At 49.4% G+C, this 21,560-nt stretch overlaps 1 protein-coding gene across 12 annotated transcripts in view; it reads right to left on the bottom strand.

Moving 5' to 3' along the window:
- The window catches only part of robo2 (roundabout, axon guidance receptor, homolog 2 (Drosophila)), a 1,120,123-nt gene that overhangs the window by 36,456 nt on the left and 1,062,107 nt on the right, over nucleotides 1–21,560 (bottom strand). For all 12 annotated transcript variants that reach the window (XM_086007303.1, XM_086007302.1, XM_086007300.1 and 9 more), the window contains 2 exons: nucleotides 18,162–18,318; nucleotides 2,600–2,860 (listed from right to left, as the gene is read on the bottom strand). In XM_086007303.1, the coding sequence (XP_085863429.1) occupies nucleotides 2,600–2,860; nucleotides 18,162–18,318 (418 nt within the window). The remainder of the gene's footprint in view (nucleotides 1–2,599; nucleotides 2,861–18,161; nucleotides 18,319–21,560) is intronic.

Here is a 21,560-nt window from a genome sequence, read left to right as displayed (position 1 = left end):
ACCGTACGATAATATGATAATTGCTTCCACCTCTGCGAGGCGTAAGAGAATGCAAAGTAGGCCATCAATGGGCCTAATGGTTTAAAAAAAGCCTCACTCTACAGACACAGGCCATTGAGTAGAAACAACATTGGTTCTAGTATGCGAGCAGTCATTTGGTTCTCAGGTATGTGCTAGTAAAATTTATTCTGCCTGCAAACTAAAGGTTACAGCGCACAAAAGAAACTAATTGCAGGCAGCGTAATGCCGGGTAATCAGAATTACGAAGTTAATGGTCTGCAATAGTGAATTAAAGTCTGCACAATTGAGCTCTCTGCCTGTGATCAGCCATGTTTTGTTACATTCCCAGGACTCTGGAAGTCAATTAAACTTCACGCTGATTCCCTGTTCAGTGCCAATATTTTTAAGGCAGAGGTAGATAGATTCTCGGGGGTAGGTGGGAATGTGGAGTAATCAGATCAGCTATGATCTCATTGAATGGCAGAGCAGGCTCGAGGGACCGAGTGGCCAACTCCTGCTCCTAATTCTTATGTTTGTATGTTTAAGTTTTTATATGTTCTATTATTTCGGAGAAGAGCAGGGGTGTTCTCCCCCGGTGTCCTGGCCAATATTGATCCCTCAACCAACACCCGAAACAGGTGATCTGGTTAATTATCACATTGCTGTTTGTGGGATCTTGCTGGGCACCCATTGGCTGCCACATTTCCCTACGTTAGCTGTAAAGCGCTTTGGGACGTCCTGAAATCGTGAAAGGCGTTGAACGAATACAAGTTCTTTCTTTTTGCCATATTGCGTTGCAAGGTGAGGGGAGTTCGTGCTCGGGAACGGAGCATGTTCCCATTTCAGGCATCGGAGCCCCGGGTTTAACGCCCCGGCATTAATCGTGCGGCCTGGGACTGGAGCAGGCGGACAAATCTTCCGGTCCTCCGCAGTCTGAGGCTCCGGAGATTTTAACTCCAGCCCGATCCTGGCGGGGATCGAGGGGTGTGGAAATGTGGACAGCAAATACAGGTAAACGGATCAGCCCTGATCTAATAGAATGGCGGAATCTGGCTTGAGCGGCTGAATGGCCTCCTCCCGTTTCTATCTTCCTGGAACGTTTCCATGCAGAGGGTTGTTAGGACATGGGGTGCCCGATCACAACTAGTGGTGGAAGCAGAATCCACAACACCTTTTTAAAGGGAAGCGGATAAATATTTGAAAAATATATATTTTTTAAATGACACACAGAAAGGGCAGTTGAATGGAATTTAGCAGATGGCTAAAGACCTCCATGTTCGCTATAAAATTCAATGATTCAAATTCACTGCACCACCCAGTGTGCAGGCTAAAGAATAACTCGGCATTTAGGAGTGCCGCTCAAAGCAGGTACACAGAGGGTTCGATATACCAGCACGCATCAACATGGGGAAAGGAATTATTCTAGTTTCTTTGTGTCTCATGGAAGTACAGCAAGGAGGAGGCCATTCAGCCCATCGTGCTTCTGCTTGTTCTTCACCGGAACTGTCGACCCTACTCCAATTTCCCTGCCCTTCCCCAGTACACCAGAACCACAGACGTTACCCGCACGGAAAGAGGCCATTCGGCTCATCGTGTCTGCATTACTGTTTGCCAGCGTAATACAAGACTAATTCCAAGGCACTGCCCTCTCCATATAGCCCTGGAACCTCCACTCTCCTCCAAATATTAATCCACTTCTCTCCCATTTGTGGGGGAGACCAGAACTAAATATAAGATAGTCACTAATAAATCCAATAGGGAATTCAGGAGAAACTTCTTCACCCAGAGAGTGGTGAGAATGTGGAACTCGTTACCACAGGGAGTGGTCGAGGCGAATAAATGCATTTAAGGGGAAGTTAGATAAACACGAGGGGTAAAGGAATAGAAGGATATGTTGATAGGGTGGGATGAAGAGGGGTGGGAGGAGGCTCGTCTGGAGTATAAACACCGGCACGGACCGGTTGGGCCGAATGGCCTGTTTCTGTGCTGTACATTCTATGAACGAGTAATCCAGAGATCGTGAGTCCAAATTCCACTGTGGCGATTTTGAGAATTTGAATTCAGTTTAAAGAATCTGGAAATAAAAAGGTGGTGTTAGCAAACATGGCCCTGAAGCTGTCGGATTGTCGCAAGAACCCAACTGGTTCACTCATGTCCCTTCAGGGAAGGAAAGCTGCCGTCCTTACCCGGTCTGGCCCTGTATCTGACTCCAGTCCCGCACCAATGGGATTGACTCTTAACTGCCCTCTGAAGAGGCCCACTCGGTTGTATCAAACTCCACCACCTTCTCAGGGCAACCAGGAACGGGCAATAAATGCCGGCCGTGCCAGCAACGCCCACATCCCAAGAGCGAATACAAATAAAATGCATGTCCTGTCATTTGACAATTGGCACCACTAGGCAACCAGAGTTGATAAAAGGCCACGGGAGGCGAGGGGGTGATTTAGAAACGAATGGGCCGCCTAGCCCGGGGCGATCAAAAATCACTAGGAGACCCACCACCACCTTCTCATTGACAACTAGGGGATGGGCCACGAATGCCGGCCTTGCCAGCGCCGCCCACTCAGGGAATGTCCTCCCCAGGAAGCGCCAAGCTTACCACGCTTGTCTCGAAATATCGAAGTGGTAGGCCCTGCTTATCTCGTCCAGGTGGGCCTGGAGCATGGGCTGCAGCTCTTCGCGGGGCGAGGGGGTGAGGGTGGCGGTGGACTGCTGGCCGAAGGAGATGGCGGGCGAGGAGGCCACGCCGCGGACTGGGGGCGTCGGCACGCGATCGTCTTCTTCCTCCAGCTCGTCCTCCATGCCCTGGTGCAGGTAGGTCTTCACGGGCGGCGGAGGGCACCAGCCATCACTGTCGTAGCTAAATCAGTTGAAAGGGGGTAGGGGCGAGGGAAAAGAAACAGAACAAGCAGTTACTACCAAAGACAGCGAACTACAACAACAACTTGCATTTATATAGCTCATTAAATGTAGTAAAAACATCCCAAGGCGCTGCACAGGAGCGTAACCCAACAAGAACTGGCACTGAGCCAAAGCAGATATTGGGATGGTGGCCAAAAGCTCGGCAAATGAGGAAGGTTTTAAAGAGCAGCTTAAAGGAGGAGAGAGAGGTAGAGAGGTTTAGGGAGGGAATTCCAGAGTTAAAGTACAGACAAGTATTCTCATTTCACAACACAGCCTGGAAGCTTTAGAGATGAGACTGCCCTGGAGAATGTTGCTCTCATTTAGTTGAGGAGCGTTAACGCTGGAGAATGAAACAAAGGGTTGAAGGAAGGAAGAGAGGTTTGTGACACTGTCCCGTCAAACACTCCTAGGGCAGGTACAGCACGGGGTTAGATACAGAGTAAAGCTCCCTCTACACTGTCCCGTCAAACACTCCTAGGGCAGGTACAGCACGGTTTAGATACAGAGTAAAGCTCCCTCTACACTGTCCCATCAAACACTCCCAGGGCAAGTACAGCATGGGTTAGATACAGAGTAAAGCTCCCTCTACACTGTCCCGTCAAACACTCCCAGGGCAGGTACAGCACGGGTTAGATACAGAGTAAAGCTCCCTCTACACTGCCCCATCAAACACTCCCAGGGCAGGTACAGCACGGGTTAGATACAGAGTAAAGCTCCCTCTACACTGTCCCATCAAACACTCCCAGGGCAGGTACAGCACGGGTTAGATACAGAGTAAAGCTCCCTCTGCACTGTCCCGTCAAACACTCCCAGGGCAGGTACAGCACGGGTTAGATACAGAGTAAAGCTCCCTCTACACTGCCCCATCAAACACTCCCAGGGCAGGTACAGCACGGGTTAGATACAGAGTAAAGCTCCCTCTGCACTGTCCCGTCAAACACTCCCAGGGCAGGTACAGCACGGGTTAGATACAGAGTAAAGCTCCCTCTACACTGTCCCGTCAAACACTCCCAGGGCAGGTACAGCACGGGTTAGATACAGAGTAAAGCTCCCTCTACACTGTCCCATCAAACACTCCCAGGGCAGGTACAGCACGGGGTTAGTACAGAGTAATGCTCCCTCTACACCTTCCCATCAAACACTCCCAGGGCAGGTACAGCACGGGTTAGATACAGAGTAAAGCTCCCTCTACACTGTCCCATGAAACACTCCCAGGGTAGGTACAGCACGGGTTAGATACAGAGTAAAGCTCCCTCTACACTGTCCCATCAAACACTCCCAGGGCAGGTACAGCACGGGTTAGATACAGAGTAAAGCTCCCTCTACACTGTCCCATCAAACACTCCCAGGGCAGGGACAACACGGGTTAGATACAGGGTAAAGCTCCCTCTACACTGTCCCATCAAACACTCCCAGGGCATGTACAGCACGGGTTAGATACAGAGTAAAGCTCCCTCTTCACTGTCCCATCAAACACTCCCAGGGCATGTACAGCACGGGTTAGATACAGAGTAAAGCTCCCTCTACACTGTCCCATCAAACACTCCCAGGGCAGGTACAGCACGGGTTAGATACAGAGTAAAGCTCCCTCTACACTGTCCCATCAAACACTCCCAGGGCATGTACAGCACGGGTTAGATACAGAGTAAAGCTCCCTCTACACTGTCCCATCAAACACTCCCAGGGCAGGTACAGCACGGGTTAGATACAGAGTAAAGCTCCCTCTACACTGTCCCATCAAACACTCCCAGGGCAGGTACAGCACGGGTTAGATACAGAGTAAAGCTCCATCTACAGTGTCCCATCAAACACTCCCAGGGCAGGTACAGCACGGGTTAGACACAGAGTAAAGCTCCCTCTACACTGTCCCATCAAACAGTGCCAGGGCAGGTACAGCACGGGTTAGATGCAGAGTAAAGCTCCCTCTACACTGTCCCATCAAACACTCCCAGGGCAGGTACAGCACAGGTTAGATACAGAGTAAAGCTCCCTCTACACTGTCCCATCAAACACTCCCAGGGCAGGTACAGCACGGGTTAGATACAGAGTAAAGCTCCCTCTACACTGTCCCATCAAACACTCCCAGGGCAGGTACAACACGGGTTAGATACAGGGTAAAGCTCCCTCTACACTGTCCCATCAAACACTCCCAGGGCATGTACAGCACAGGTTAGATACAGAGTAAAGCTCCCTCTTCACTGTCCCATCAAACACTCCCAGGGCAGGTACAGCACGGGTTAGATACAGAGTAAAGCTCCCTCTACACTGCCCCATCAAACACTCCCAGGGCAGGTACAGCACGGGTTAGATACAGAGTAAAGCTCCCTCTACACTGTCCCATCAAACACTCCCAGGGCAGGTACAGCACGGGTTAGATACAGAGTAAAGCTCCCTCTACACTGTCCCATCAAACACTCCCAGGGCAGGTACAGCATGGGTTAGATACAGAGTAAAGCTCCCTCTACACTGTCCCATCAAACACGCCCAGGGAGAGTACAGCATGGGTTAGATTTCTAATCTGTATAATTCTATGAAAACTCCCCATTATTGAGTCCAAGCCCAAGGGGTAGTGTATTACTGCTGGTGAGTGCAGAGCTAAACAAGCTGCAAGTCTTTTCTCTTGAAAAGTGAAGGCGGAGGGGTGACCTGATAGAGGTCTGTAATTTTATGAAAGGTTTTGATAGAGTGGATACAGAGAGAATGTTTCCACTTGTGGGGAAGGGCATAACTAGAGGCGATCAATATAAGATAGTCACCAAGAAATCCAATAGGGAATTCAGGAGAAACTTCTTCACCCAGAGAGTGGCGAGAATAAGAACATAAGAAATAGGAGCAGGAGTAGGCCAATCGGCCCCTCGAGCCTGCTCCGCCATTCAATAAGATCATGGCTGATCTGATCCTAACCGCCAATCTACTATCACAGAACCATCTCCTGAATCTAACAGAATTAGACACACGAAATAGGAGCAGGATCAGGCTACACGGCCCCTGGGCCCGCTCCGCTACCCACAGGGCCATGTCCGATCCCAACCTAGACTCATGTCCAAATTCCTGCCCGCTCCCCATAACCCTTAATTCCCTTTACTTCGAGGAAACTGTCTACTTCTGTTTTAAATTTATGTAATGATGTAGCTTCTACAGCTTTTTGGGGCAGCATATTCCATGGACCTACCACCCTCTGAGTGAAGTAGTTCCTTCTCATCTCAGTTTTGAAAGAGCAGCCCCTTATTCTAAGACTATGCCCCCTAGTTCTAGTTTCACCCATCATCGGGAACATCCTCCCCGCACCCACCCGATCCAACCCCTTCACAATCTTATATGTTTCAATAAGATCGCCTCTCATTCTTCTGAACTCCAATGAGTAGAGTCCCAGGCCTAGAAATTCACTAGCCTTAGCGCCGCTTTTGAGGCGCGAGAGGGACTAGCGCCAGAGTTATGGCCAGTTCAAAAATTCCCTGGGGCCCTAAAGCGGCGTTGCACCGGTAGCGCTGCGCCGGCACCGATGACGTCATCGGTGTGCGCAGCGTATCGGTTGCCATGCCGACGGGCCCCAGCGCCGAAATTCAGTTGCGGCCGCCTCGCCCGTGGCAGCCGCAACTAAGACTCTGGCAACAGAGTCCAACATGTGTTTGCGCCGGCGCATTAAAGGCCCCGCGGCGGCCGGCCGCTTTCCCGCCGGCCGCCTGCCCGCAGCTCCCTCCCCGGACTTCTCCCCCCCCCCCCCCGGAACAGATGCAAGCCCGGCACTTGTCCGAGGTGCCGGGCTCATTTTTGAAGAGATTTGCGCGGGCCGCGGCCGGGTGCAGGCAGCTCCTCCTTAACGGAAGGAGGAGGCCTGCACTTCCCGAGCCTGCCGCACCACAGCGGGCGCCGCAGCGCCGCAATGCGGCGCGTTGCGCCAGTTTTCAGGCGCTAAAACCCTTCAGTAGCGCCGGCAGCCGTTTGGGCGTGGCGCTACTGAATTTTTGGCGCGCGCAAAGGGACTTAGCGCCGGCGCTAACTTCCGGCGCTAAAGCCCTGGCGCAGCGCAAACTCAATTTCTAGGCCCCAATCTACTCAACCTCTCCTCATATGTCCATCCCCTCATCCCCGGGATTAACCGAGTGAACCTTCTTTGTACTGACTCGAGAGCAAGTATGTCTTTTCTTAAGTATGGACACCAAAACTGTATGCAGTATTCCAGGTGCAGTCTCACCAATACCTTGTACAACTGAAGCAATACCTCCCTATTTTTATATTCCAACCCCCTAGCAATGAAAGCCAACATTCCATTGGCCTTCTTAATCACTTGCTGCACCTGCATACTAACCTTTTGAGTTTCGTGCACCAGGACCCCCAGATCCCTTTGTACTTCAGTACTTTCCAGTTTCTTGCCATTAAGATAATAACTTGCTCTACGATTTTTCCTGCCAAAGTGCATAACCTCACACTTTCCAATATTGTATTCCATCTGCCAAATCTCTACTCACTTACTTAGCCTGTCTATGTCCCCGTGCAGGTTTTTTATGTCCTCCTCACTCACTACTTTCCCTCCCATCTTAGTATCATCTGCAAACTTTGATATGTTACACTCGGTTCCCTCCTCCAAATCGTTAATATAGATTGTAAAGAGTTGGGGACCCAGCACTGACCCCTGCGGAACACCACTAGTTACTGATTGCCAGTCTGAGAATGAACCATTTATCCCAACTCTCTGCCTTCTGTTAGATAGCCAATCCTCTATCCATGCCAGAATATTACCCCCAATCCCGTGATTTTTTGTCTTAAGCAATAATCTTTTGTGTGGCACCTTGTCAAATGCCTTTTGGAAGTCTAAATACACTACGTCCACTGGTTCCCCTTTATCCACCCTATATGTTACTTCCTCAAAGAACTCCAGCAAATTTGTCAAACATGGCTTCCCCTTCATAAAACCATGCTGACTTTGTCCTATTAAATTATGATTATCCAAATGTCCTGTTACTGTCTCCTTAATAATGGATTCCAAAATTTTACCTACCACAGGTGTTAGGCTAACCGGTCTATAGTTTCCAGCCTTCTGTCTACTGCCCTTTTTAAATAAGAGTGTTACATTAGCAGTTTTCCAGTCTGCCGGGACCTTTGCTGAGTCCAGGGAGTTTTGGAAAATTATTACTAATGCATCCACAATCCCTACCACCACTTCCCTCAAGACCCTAGGATGTAAGCCATCAGGTCCAGGCGATTTATCCGCCTTGAGTCCCATTATTTTACCGAGTACCACTTCCTTAGTGATTTTGATCGTGTTTATCTCCTCCCCCCCCATAGCCCCCTGTTTGTCCAGTGTTGGGATATTCTTAGTGTCTTCTACTGTAAAGACTGATACAAAATATTCATTCAGTGTTTTTGCCATCTCAATATTTCCCACCATTAATTTCCCGGTCTCATCCTCTAAGGGACCAACATTTACTTTTGCCACTCTTTTTCTTCTTATATAACTATAAAAACTCTTACTATCTGTTTTTATATTTTTTGCTAATTTACTTTCATAATCTATCTTCCCTTTCTTAATGAATCTTTTTGTTATTTTTTGCTGTCTTTTAAAGTTTTCCCAATCCTCTATCTTCCCACTAGATTTGGCTACCTTATATGCCCTTGTTTTTAGTCGAATACTATCCTTAATTTCTTTACTTAGCCACGGATGGCTGTCTTTTCTTTTACACCCTTTTCTTCTCAGTGGAATATGTATTTTTTGGAAGTTGTAAAATAACTCCTTAAATGTACATCACTGATCATGTATCGTCTTACCCTTTAATCTATTTTCCCAATCCACTCTACTCAATTCCGCTCTCATACCTTCATAGTCTCCTTTATTCAAGCTTAGCACGCTTGTTTGAGATCCAACCTTCTCACCCTCTAATTGAATATGGAATTCAACCATGTTATGGTCACTCATTCCAAGGGGATCCTTTACTAGGACATTTTTAATTAATCCTGTCTCCTTACACAGGACCAGATCTAAGGTTGCTTGCCCCCTGGTCGGTTCAGTTACATACTGCTCAAGAAACCCATCCCTAATACACTCAATGAACTCATCCTCAAGGCAGCCCTGCCCAATTTGATTTGTCCAATTAATATGATAGTTAAAATCCCCCATAATTATAGATGTTCCCTTATTACAAGCCTCAACTATTTCCTGATTGATACTCTGTCCAACAGAGTTGCAACTGTTCGGAGGCCTATAGACTACGCCCACTAGTGTTTTTTTCCCCTTATTATTCCTTACCTCCACCCAAACTGTTTCATTATCCTGATCTTTTGACCCAATATCATTTCTCTGTATTACAGTGATTCCTTCCTTTATTAACATAGCCACCCCACCGCCCCTTCCTTCCTGCCTGTCCTTCCTGATCGTTAAATAACCTGGTATGTTTAATTCCCAGGCATTGTCACCCTGCAGCCATGTTTCTGTAATGGCCACAAGATCATACCCATATGTAGTTATTTGTGCCATTAACTCGTCTATTTTGTTACAAATGCTACGTGCATTCAGATAGAGAACTTTCAAATATGTTTTGTGACACTTAGTTCCTGCTTTTGCCCTTTTTATTACTTTACCTTTTACTCCATACCTTCTGCCCCTTCCTGACACGCTCTGGTTTTTAATTTCCCCACTGCTACCTAAGTCTATGACCTTCTCTGTTGTCATTTTTATTATTTGCTCTCTAGGAACCTCCCCCCCACTAGTTATTTTAAAGCCCTCTCTACAGCCCTAGTTATATGATCCGCCAGGACTCTAGTCCCAGCACTGGCCAAGTGAAGCCCGTCCCAACGGAACAGCTCCCTCCTGCCCCAGTACTGGTGCCAGTGTCCCAGGAAGCAAAACCCATTTCTCTCACACCAGTCTTTGAGCCACGCATTTAACTCTCTAATTTTATTTGTCGCTACCACAGGGAGTGGTTGAAGCGAATAGTATCGATGCATTTAAGGGGAGGCTCGACAAGCGTATGAGGGAAAGTGGAATAGAGGGTTATGCTGAGAGTTAGATGAGGAGAGACGGAAGGAAGCTCAAGTGAATGGCCTGTTTCTGTGGTGTATATCCTATGTAATTCTGTGAAAAAACATAACTTCCATCCCTCTAGAAATGAACCCTTGTGCTTGGATTGCTTTTTTTTAATGGCCTTATTAAGCTGTGTTGCTACTTTTAGTTCCCTCTGTTCCTCTACCCCCATTTAGACTCTTTGGCTGGAATTTTAATTTGGAGGCGGGTAGGCAGCGGGGCGGCTGCAAGCGGTCGGGAAACCCGGGAGAAAAGGTTTCCCTCAGGCCCTGTCGAATTTAACGGCAGGGCCTGATTAACCTTTTTAACTTGATGGAGAGGCTGGCTGGCTGTCGGGCGGGTAGGCCTGCCCCACCAGGCCACAGAGAGGAGGGCGGGAGGGATCGTGGGGGGCAGTCAGGGGCTGGGGGCCGGAGGTCGGAAGGGTTATCGGAGATCGGAGGCCTAGTTGGTGGGGGGGAGGGGTGTGGTGGGAGGCCTCGGGGGTGAGGTCGGGTGGAGTGGGGAGGGGATCAGAAGGGTCGGGGGAGATATCCAATCGCTGTGGGTTGGCGAGGCAGAAACACTGAGTCCAGCAGGTAAGTGTAAAGGCACTAGGCTCCTGGATCCAGCAGGTAAGTGTAAAGGCACTAGGCTCCTGGATCCAGCAGGTAAGTGTAAAGGCACTAGGCTCCTGGATCCAGCAGGTAAGTGTAAAGGCACTAGGCCCCTGGATCCAGCAGGTAAGTGTAAAGGCACTAGGCTCCTGGATCCAGCAGGTAAGTGTAAAGGCACTAGGCTCCTGGATCCAGCAGGTAAGTGTAATGGCACTAGCCTCCTGGATCCAGCAGGTAAGTGTAAAGGCACTAGGCTCCTGGATCCAGCAGGTAAGTGTAATGGCACTAGCCTCCTGGATCCAGCAGGTAAGTGTAAAGGCACTAGCCTCCTGGATCCAGCAGGTAAGTGTAAAGGCACTAGGCTCCTGGATCCAGCAGTCCCCGCCTCCCTTTAGCTGGCGGGTTTCCCGAGGCCCGGGAAACCCGGCCATCCAGAGTCAAATTTTAAATTTAAACCCGCCTCCTGCAAGTGGGTTGGCTGCCCGCCCCCTCCAGCATCCACTAAGCCGGAAGTGGGCGGGTTGGAGATGGGTTGGGGTCGAGATTCAGATTTTTAACTCTTTAACCTCCCACCCGACTCCAGCCCATCCGGGGTTTTTTGTGGTTTAAAATTCCCCCACTTACTTTCCCAGGAGTATGCGGCCTCCTTATTCTTCCTACCAAAATGTAACACCTCACGCTTGTCTATAGCGAAATGCATTTGCCAATTACTCGCCCATTCTGTAAGTTTATTAATGTCTTCTCTGTTTCTATTTCAGATTTCCAGCATCGGCGCTAGTTTGCATTTGATTTAACACTCAAGCCCTGGTCTTGTTGAATATTCTTCAGTGCAGTAATTAAAATTTACCAGCTGGGAGAATCCTAATTTACTAAACTGAGTGTGAAGTCGAGATGATATTGCGGGGTGGAGAATAATTGCCGCATTATCGGAATGAATCAAGCCCTGACACCCCCCCTCCCCCCACGCGCCCCGAATATTAAATGATCTTTTGTCGGTGATCCCCCCTCGCCCCCCACCTCGGCATGTTGCTGCCAAGGTTAAACGCAAATACACTTTGGATAATGAACTCATTGGAAGAGAGAATCTACAGATTCTGACTGTTGTTATTTAATTATCAAGCAGTCTCTTTTCACTGAGAAGGAACGGATCTGGCGGGCTCCTCATGCTGCTTACTGCTGTGTCTTTCTTTAATAGGAAAGCATGGCATACAGCACAGAAGGAGGCCATTCGGCCCATCGTTCCTGTGCCGGCTCTTTGAATGAGCTCTCCAATTAGTCCCATTCCCCCTGCTCTTTCCCCATAGTCCTGCAAATATTTTTCCCCTTCAAGTATTTATTGGGTCGATTGGGCTTGTACTCGCTGGAGTTTAGAAGAATGAGAGGTGATCTCATTGAAACTTATAAAATTCTAACAGGACTGGACAGACTAGATGCAGGAAGGATGTTCCCGATGGCGGGGAGTCCAGAACCAGGGGTCACAGCCTAAGGATAAGGGGTAAGCCATTTAGGACAGAGATGAGGAGGAATTTCTTCACCCAGAGAGTGGTGAACCCGTGGACTTCTCTACCACAGAAGGTGGTGGAGGCCAATTCATTAAATATATTCAAGAAGGAGTTAGATATATTTCTTAAGGCTAAAGGGATCGAGGGGTATGGGGAGAAAGCAGGGACCGGGTACTGAGTTTGGATGATCAGCCATGATCTCATTGAATGGCGGAGCAGGCTCAAGGGGCCGAATGACCTACTCCTGCTCCTATCTTCTATGTTTCTATGTCATCCAATTCCCTTTTGAAAGTTACTATTCCACCGCCCTTTCAGGCAGCGCATTCCAGGTCACAACAACTCGCTGCGTAAAAAAACCTATCCTCCTCTCCCCTCTGGTTCTTTTACCAATAATCTTCAATCTGTTACTGACCCTCCTGCCACTGGAATCAGTTTCTCCTCTATCAACACCCTTCATGATTTTGAACACCTCCATTAAATCTCCCCTTAACTTTCTCTGCTCTAAGGAGAACAACCCCAGCTTCTCCAGTCTCTCCACAAACCAGCTCGCACTTCCAGCAAGTTGTGGCGCAAAAGATTTTTGAACTGAAGGGCGAGGGAAAAAGAAGCCTAACTAACGGGGCTCGCCGCGAGTTGCCCCACTCCAGCAAGATCTGCAAGGGCAACGGTGCATCTGAGAAAGGAACAGAAGGATATGTTGATGGGGTGAGATGAAGAGGGGTGGGAGGAGGCTCGTGTGGAGCATAAACACCGGCACGGACCAGTTGGGCCGAATGGCCTGTTTCTGTGCTGTACATTCTATGTAACTCCATCCATCTATGTAATCTTAGTGAACGACCGGCCCGGCCATCAATCTCCTTCACCAATGAGATTTAAGGATTGAGAAAGAAACAGAGAAACGAGGGAGCAGGAACATCGGGTGAATTAAGAGTTCAATCAGGTACAGAGGGAGAAATAAAGAGAGGGAGAAAAACAGAGGCAGAAAGGAAAAGTAGGAAAAACATTTAAATATTAAAAATTTTTAATTTGAAAAACCTCTAGCAACAATTTACTACCTGCAGAAATGAGACTCCACAGTTTCAACTGTTTCTTTTCTGGGCCGGAGAGGTTGAATGACATTGGAGCAACATAAATTCCTCATAAAAATGGTCCTTAGACTGTTAAGTACCAGCCTTCACCTCCTGCGGTGAGTTTAGTTTGTATTTACGTCACAAATGCAGCAATTTCCTGACACTCACGGGGAGGTTGAGGGCGAGCTGCCGTTTTGCCGAGGCTGAGGGCAGAGCGGGGCAAATCGTCCGTCAACCTTCGGCGATTGGCAACTCGCGCGGGCATCTCTCCCATTGCCAGAAATTGCCGGGTTAATTTACACACTAATAACGGCGTGCGCCATTAAACTCTCCATGACTATCCCAGTAAATTCAGGGCCCTTATGTTCCCTCCCCGCTGCACTAATAGCCTGCACCTTGATGAGCGTCAAAACAAGGAGCAATGAGAGAAGGCACAGATGGTAGTCATTTAACCGTGGCTGCTCCCCATAGGGGTTGGGAAACCTCTCTATATTTTTCGTGGGGGTGTTTAGGATCCCTCTGTGATCCGATGAAAGGATTTCAAATCAGCCGGAATTAAAGAGCTCCCCGATTTACTTACTTACAAAAAGGAAGAATTTTCAGTCCTGCCCAGGGTCATAAATTCATTTGACATTTTAGTTTGTGGAGAAGAAGAGGTGAGACGATGAATTAAACAGGGGGACCTCCAATTACCCTCGGCTTCAAAATGCACAGTGAGCCCGGGGTTTCGGAGAACCTGCAGAGACGGTAATTTGAAAGGATAAAGGCGGAGGAGATGTGAGATGGGAGTTGTGCCCAGTCCGGCAGGTGCTCCCTGCCAATCCCTCTGATTGCATTAGCCCCTTAATAACTGGAGTTGCCAGGGCAACTAATACAAGTTTGCGCAGTTACATAAAGAACATATTACACTGTAGGGACTTGACGCAACACACACCAAACTGCTGGTATGGCAGATTACATCGGAATGCTTATGAATTTTGCCCCCAGAGTTTGTGAAACTTTAATAACTCAGGCGCAAGATCATTCCTTCATCGACCTTTTGGTCGGGGGATGTAGAGGAGCCGACTGGCACTAAGTCAGAGAATTACTGGTACTTTGCTAACCTCAGATTAAATTATCGGGACTTCTATGCCCACTAACCAAGTGATTTCTGTTAATTCTGCTAATGATTTGTAAAGTTAACTGATTCATTTTCAAATGGTCAGGTTACGGCATCGGTTAGATACAGAGTAAAGCTCCATCTACACTGTCCCATCAAACACTCCCAGGGCAGGTACAGCATGGGTTAGATACAGAGTAAAGCTCCCTCTACACTGTCCCGTCAAACACTCCCAGGGCAGGTACAGCACGGGTTAGATACAGAGTAAAGCTCCCTCTACACTGTCCCATCAAACACTCCCAGGGCAGGTACAGCATGGGTTAGATACAGAGTAAAGCTCCCTCTACACTGTCCCGTCAAACACTCCCAGGGCAGGTACAGCACGGGTTAGATACAGAGTAAAGCTCCCTCTACACTGTCCCATCAAACACTCCCAGGGCAGGTACAGCACGGGTTAGATACAGAGTAAAGCTCCCTCTGCACTGTCCCATCAAACATTCCCAGAGCAGGTACAGCACAGGTTAGATACAGAGTAAAGCTCCCTCTACACTGTCCCATCAAACACTCCCAGGGCAGGTACAGCACGGGTTAGATACAGAGTAAAGCTCCCTCTACACTGTCCCATCAAACACTCCCAGGGCAGGTACAGCACGGGTTAGATACAGAGTAAAGCTCCCTCTACACTGTCCCATCAAACACTCCCAGGGCAGGTGCAGCACGGATTAGATACAGAGTAAATCTCCCTCTACACTGTCCCATCAAACACCCCCAGGGCAGGTACAGCACGGGTTAGATACAGAGTAAAGCTCCCTCTGCACTGTCCCATCAAACACTCCCAGGGCAGTTACAGCATGGGTTAGATACAGAGTAAATCTCCCTCTACACTGTCCCATCAAACACCCCCAGGGCAGGTACAGCACGGGTTAGATACAGAGTAAAGCTCCCTCTACACTGTCCCATCAAACACTCCCAGGGCAGGTACAGCACGGGTTAGATACAGAGTAAAGCTCCCTCTGCACTGTCCCATCAAACATTCCCAGGGCAGGTACAGCACGGGATAGATACAGAGTAAAGCTCCCTCTGCACTGTCCCATCAGACATTCCCAGGGCAGGTACAGCACGGGATAGATACAGAGTAAAGCTCCCTCTACACTGTCCCATCAGACACTCCCAGGGTAGGTGCAGCACGGGTTAGATACAGAGTAAAGCTCCCTCTACACTGTCCCATCAAACATTCCCAGGGCAGGTACAGCACGGGTTAGATGCAGAGTAAAGCTCCCTCTACACTGTCCCATCAAACACTCCCAGGGCAGGTACAGCACGGGTTAGATACAGAGTAAAGCTCCCTCTACACTGTCCCATCAAACACTCCTAGGACAGGTACAGCACGGGTTAGATACAGAGTAAAGCTCCCTCTACACTGTCCCATCAAACACTCCCAGGGCAGGTACAGCACGGGTTAGATACAGAGTAAAGCTCCCTCTACACTGTCCCATCAAACACTCCCAGGGCAGGTACAGCACGGGTTAGATACAGAGTAAAGCTCCCTCTACACTGTCCCATCAAACACTCCCAGGGCAGGTACAGCACAGGTTAGATACAGAGTAAAGCTCCCTCTACACTGTCCCATCAAAGTCTCCCTTGGCTGAGGGAGTCGTGTGGAAATTGGCAGATGGCACGACAATAGGAGCTACCATTGATTTGTGAAGACTGTTGTGCCAGGACACAGGGCACAATCTCCTCCTCCAATTGTGCCATGGGATCTTTTACAAACACTTGAGAGGGCAGGCGGGGCCTCGTTTTAACGCCTCATCCAAAAGACGGCAGCTCTGACAGTGCAGCACTCCCTCAGTATCGTACTGGGAGTGTCTGTCTGGTTGATGCAATCAAGCCCGTGAGTTGGGCTTGAGCCCACGGCCATTCTCTTACCAACTGAGCCACAATGACCCTTAGCTTAACACAAAGTGCTGCAGGGCTTCTTTATTGGAGTTGCAGAAACAATGAGGCTGCACTGAAGTTCCTGGAAACCGATAGCTAACTTGGAGAATCTGCAACGCACTTGGGCAAAGCGTAAAGGCTGTTTATTTCTAAAGGGAGGGAGCCCGCAGCCCGCACTGTATCGAACCCTTACTCCTACCAGTTGCCAGAATCAACTTCATTTTCTGCATCAACAGCTGTTGGGAGATGTCGCTGAACTCAACATGAACAAGCCCTTGAATGTCACTCTCCCATCTTGTGTCCCGGCCAATATTTCTCCCTCAACCAACACCAACAAAACAGATGATCCGGTCCATCTACAAGGCACAAGTCAGGAGTGTGAGGGAATGCTCTCCACTTGCCTGGATGAGTGCAGCTCCAACAACACTCAAGAAGCTCAACACCATCCGGGACAAAGCAGCCCAATTGATTGGCACCCCATCCACCACCTTAAACATTCACTCCCTCCACCACCGGCGCACTGTGGCTGCAGTGTGTACCGTCTACAAGATGCACTGTAGCAACTCGCCAAGGCTTCTTCGGCAGCACCTCCCAAACCCGCGATCTCTTCCACCTAGAAGGACAAGGGCAGCAGGCGCAAGGGAACACCACCACCGCCAAGTTCCCCTTTAAGTCACACACCATCCTGACTTCGAAGTATATCGCCGATCCTTCATCGTCGCTGGGTCAAAATCCTGGAACTCCCTCCCTAATGGCACTGTGGGAGTATCTTCACCGCATGGACTGCAGCGGTTCAAGAAGGCGGCTCACCACCACCTTCTCAAGGGCAACTAGGGATGGGCAATAAATGCTGGCCTTGCCAGCAACACCCGCATCCCATGAACGAATAAATAAAAAGTTATCACATTGCTGTTTGTGGGAGCTTGCTGTGCATAAATTGGCTGCCATGTTTCCCACATTACAACCGTGACTACACTTCAAAAAGTACCTCATTAGTTGTAAAGCACTTTGGGACGTCTTGAAGTCGTGAAAGGCACAATAGAAATGCAAGTTATTTCATTCTTTATCTACATTCCCAGCCATCTCTTGGGATCCAATTCCCTCCAGTGAATGAACTCAAACCACTTAGAAAACATAAGGGGGGAGAAATTCGGTATCACCCCGTTTGGGGGCGCTAACTTTTGAAAGGGGGGAAACTTAGCGCCTGGCACTAATGATTCCCAGCTTTTTCTAAGTTCGGTATTTGCGCTCCAGGAAGGAAGTGGAACGCTAAATCAAGCACCCCACTTCCTTCCTGGCGCGCTAAAGGACGCAGGCGGGGCGGTAGGTGAGCAGCGCTGCGCACTGTCCCGTGCAGCGCTGACGCGGTCCGAGGCTCCTTCCCTCCCTTAAAGGGAAGGGCCATCGCTGCAGGCTCGGCATTGGGACCAGTCAGCTGGTCCCTGACGGTGGCCCCGGTCTGTCTCGATCGTCCCCATGCACTCCAGCAGAGTGCCGGGCCGATCGGTCGCGGCCGAAGAAAAATGGGAAAAAAAATGTTTGTAAATTTTCCTACTTACTTTTAACTTTTGCCCCCGAAGCGCCTCCTGCAGCTGTCGGTGTCATTGCCCGGCGATGCTGTAGGGGGCGGAACCGAAGTTCGTGTCCAGGGCGAAGCGCACGGCAATGACGTCACGATCTCCGGGCGTGGGAGACCGTGGCGCAAAGTGTTACCGCTGCCGCCAACCTCCCGGCTAAGTTAGCGGGAGTCGTTCATCTCGCTGCGCCAGGGCGGTAAGTCATTACCGCCCCGTTATCACCCCACCACCCCGAGGCGATAACGGGAGGCGTTAAGGTGGCCAATTTCTCACCCAAGGTTTTTTTTGTTTTGGTTGGGTTAACCTAACGAACGAACGGAGTCGTCGCGCTCTGGTGACCAGGGTTGGACCTGGCCGGTGCCTGGATGACACAAGGCCCAATCCTCAAGAGAGTCAACTCATCTTCACCTAGTGTGGAGGGAAATTCAAAGCAGAGAACAGTTGAATAAGATCTTACCCGGTCTCGTGGTGGTCCATGATGTAGTGGTCGAGCTCAGTGCCCGGTAGCGGCTGCACTGGCGGAGGAGGCAGCGGCACATTGGACCAGTTGGAGCCCGTGTTCTTATGCGGCTTAACGCTGCTTTTATTTTTCTTCTTCTTCCCACCTTTGCCACCTGCAAGCGTCACGAGACTTTAAGTCACTCTCCAGTAAGATGACACAGAGAGATCATTTGCTCAGAGATATACCAAAGAGAGATAGTACACTCCAGATGGGCTGAATAATCTTTTTTACAAAGTATTACACAGTATTTACAGCACAGAAACAGGCCATTCGGCCCAACTGGTCCGTGTCGGTGTTTATGCTCCACACGAGCCTCCTCCCACCCCTCTTCATCTCACCCTATCAACATATCCTTCTATTCCTTTCTCCCTCATGTGTTTATCTAGCTTCCCCTTAAATGTATCTGTACTATTTGCATCATTCTCACCACTCTCTGAGTAAGGAAGTTTCTCCTGAATTCCCTATTGGATTTATCAGTGACTGTCTTATATTTAAGGCTCCTAGTTCTGGTCTCACCCACTAGTGGCAACATCTTCTCCATGTCTACCCTTTCATAACCTTGAAGGCCTCTATCAGTTCACCCCTTAGTCTTCTCTTTTCTAGAGAAACGGGCCCCAGCCTGTCCAATCTGTTGTTTTCCTCGTTACATTGTTCTCCTTCTCTCCATTTCTCTTGGTTCCCCTTCCTGAATTCCCTGCTCCTCAACGTCCTGGATCAGTTTGGATTACAGTTCCATGGATTCCAGCAGAACCACTGGTACCTCGCCCGAGCAGGAGAGCGATGAGCGTTGGTGAGCTATGCATCAGCAGGAGGAAGCCACGCCAAGCTCCGATCTCGCCAATTGGCCATTTGGCTCACTCTTGAAACTTGAGGTGGAGTGGGGGGGTGGGGTGGGTGGGAAAGAATTTTTCAGTGGCTGTGAAGCAATACCCCAGAGAGAGTCAGGAGAGAAAGAATGTGAACTTGCACTGTAAGGGGAAAGTGGCAGATTTTCTCTGAATGGTCTTTGAAGTAACCAATGATCCCACTTTCATTCTGTGGTGACTGTTTCTTTAACATTGTCATTGTACCATGTACAACTTTGCTTTGAACACGAGCAGTCACATACACCTTTCCACTTAAATCAGAGCTCAAATAGGAGAGCCAAGGCTTTCTTCCATGTAACTGAATTTTTGGAGTCTTGTTTCATGCCAAGTACCACACTATGGCCAATAGTGTGAAGCGGGCGAGAGCGAATCGGCAGCCCATCGGAGGGAGGGTAGATGATTGATTGGCAGCCCATTGGAGGGAGGGTAGATGATTGATCGGCAGCCCATCGGAGGGAGGGTAGATGATTGATCCAGAGTGGAGTGATGAGCAGATCAAGGCAACAAGAGATGAGACTTGTGGAGAAGATGAGTCAGTAACTGGCATAGGTGAAGTGAGGAAGCATCTCTGTGTGACGGAAGGACATAGCAAGAGTGGTTGGGGCTGGGGGAAGGTCAGGGGCAGGGAGGAGAGGAAGGTGAGGTAGCTACATTGATGATCTTGACCATGGAGAGACAAGGATAACCCATGAGCTCTTAATGTTCGAGGGGGCTGAGGAAGGGGGTTTGAAGAGGTAGTTAGCTGTAGAGAAAAGGGTTGTCCTTCCCCTCTCGGATTATCCTGAAGCAATCGATGGTTTATGCTGAAGAGAGTCACGTGTAGTGATACAAAACATGGTCGAGCCAAATCTACCGATGGAAAGCCAAGGCTAGATGTGTCACAAGCATCCTCCGGGTTATGCCCCTCCGATTGAAGGGTGCGAAGGTGGGGACTGCACCAGAGGAACAAGTGGTGTGGGAGACAGTGAAGAACTTGGGACAAACAAGGGCCCTGAGAGAAGAGAAGAGACAACTGTTAATCAGGCCCACCACAGCCCAGGTGTTGTAACAGGCGGAAGGCGAGAAACAAAGGAGTTGGGAGTTTGAGAGTGAGGGAGTTAGGCAGGAGTCCTTTCCATGGAGGGTTGGCGAGGATAGTGGGGTTGGGGTAAGGTTGGCGGTGTGGGTGATGAGGGAGACGAGTAAGTGGCCACAGATAGTCAGTCTTGTTAATCGAGATGTCAGGAGATAAGAAATCACAACAACAACAATTTGCATTTATACAGCGCCTTTAATGTGGTAAGATGTCCCACGGGAGCAATTATCAAACAAAAGTTGACACCGAGCCACATAAGGAGAAATAAAAGGCAGGGAGGTGCAAAAGGCCAGAATTGGAGGAGCGCAGAGATCTCGGGGGGTTGTAGGGCTGGAGGAGGTTACAGAGATAGGGAGGGGGCGAGGCCATGGGGGGATTTGAAAACAAGGATAAGAATTTTAAAACTGAGGCGTTGCTTAACCAGGAGCCAATTTAGGTCAGCGAGCACAGGGGGGGTGATGGGTGAACGGGACTGGGTGCGAGTTAGGACACGGGGCAGTGAGCACAGGGGGTGATGGGTGAACGGGACTGGGTGTGAGTTAGGACACGGGGCTGTGAGCACAGGGGGTGATGGGTGAACGGGACTGGGTGCGAGTTAGGACACGGGGCAGTGAGCCCAGGGGGTGATGGGTGAACGGGACTGGGTGTGAGTTAGGACACGGGGCTGTGAGCACAGGGGGTGATGGGTGAACGGGACTGGGTGTGAGTTAGGACACGGGCAGCCGAGTTTGGATTAGCTCAAGTTTCCGGAGGGTGGAATGTGGGAGGCCGGGTAGTAGAGTGTTGGAATAGTCCAGTAGAGATAGCGGGGCTGTGCTTATGGGCTGATGAGTTAATGTGAAGGGTGAGATTGAGAGATGATCTGATGGCAGAGACGTCAATGGAGAAAGGTGCTGAACGAACTAGGGATGAGGAGATGAGCGTTGAATCGACGACGGGAGGCCAACTTGGTGAGGAAGATAGCAGAGAGCTCCTGGACAAGACCAGGGGGTGGAATTGGAGTGTGGTGCTAGGCAAAATGAATAATGACAGATTGACAGCATGATTAACAAAAGGAAATCGTTCATCTAGGGCTTGTATTCCCTCGAGTACTGGTCGAATTGAGGTGTTGAAGGTGTTTAAAGGATTTGAGAGGGTACTTGGAGAGAAACTAGTTCCTCTGGTGGGGGGAGTCCAGAACAAGGGGGCAGAACCTTAAAATTAGAGCCAGGCCGTTCAGGGGTGATGTCAGGAAGCACTTCTTCACACAAAGGGTGGTGGAAATCTGGAACTCTCGCCCCCAATAAGCTGTTGAGGCTGGGGGTCAATTGAAAATGTCAAAACTGAGATTGATGGATTTTTGTTAGGGAAAGAATATTAAGGGTTACGGAACCCAGGTGGGTAGATGGAGTTAAAAGTCACAGATCAGCCATG

This window comes from Somniosus microcephalus, chromosome 14, assembly GCF_052327205.1.
Source record: "Somniosus microcephalus isolate GS21.2 chromosome 14, FLI_Smic_1.0, whole genome shotgun sequence".
NCBI lineage: Eukaryota > Metazoa > Chordata > Chondrichthyes > Squaliformes > Somniosidae > Somniosus > Somniosus microcephalus.
The sequence above is the reverse complement of the archived record's forward strand: the minus strand, read 5'-3'. Positions and strand labels throughout refer to the sequence as shown.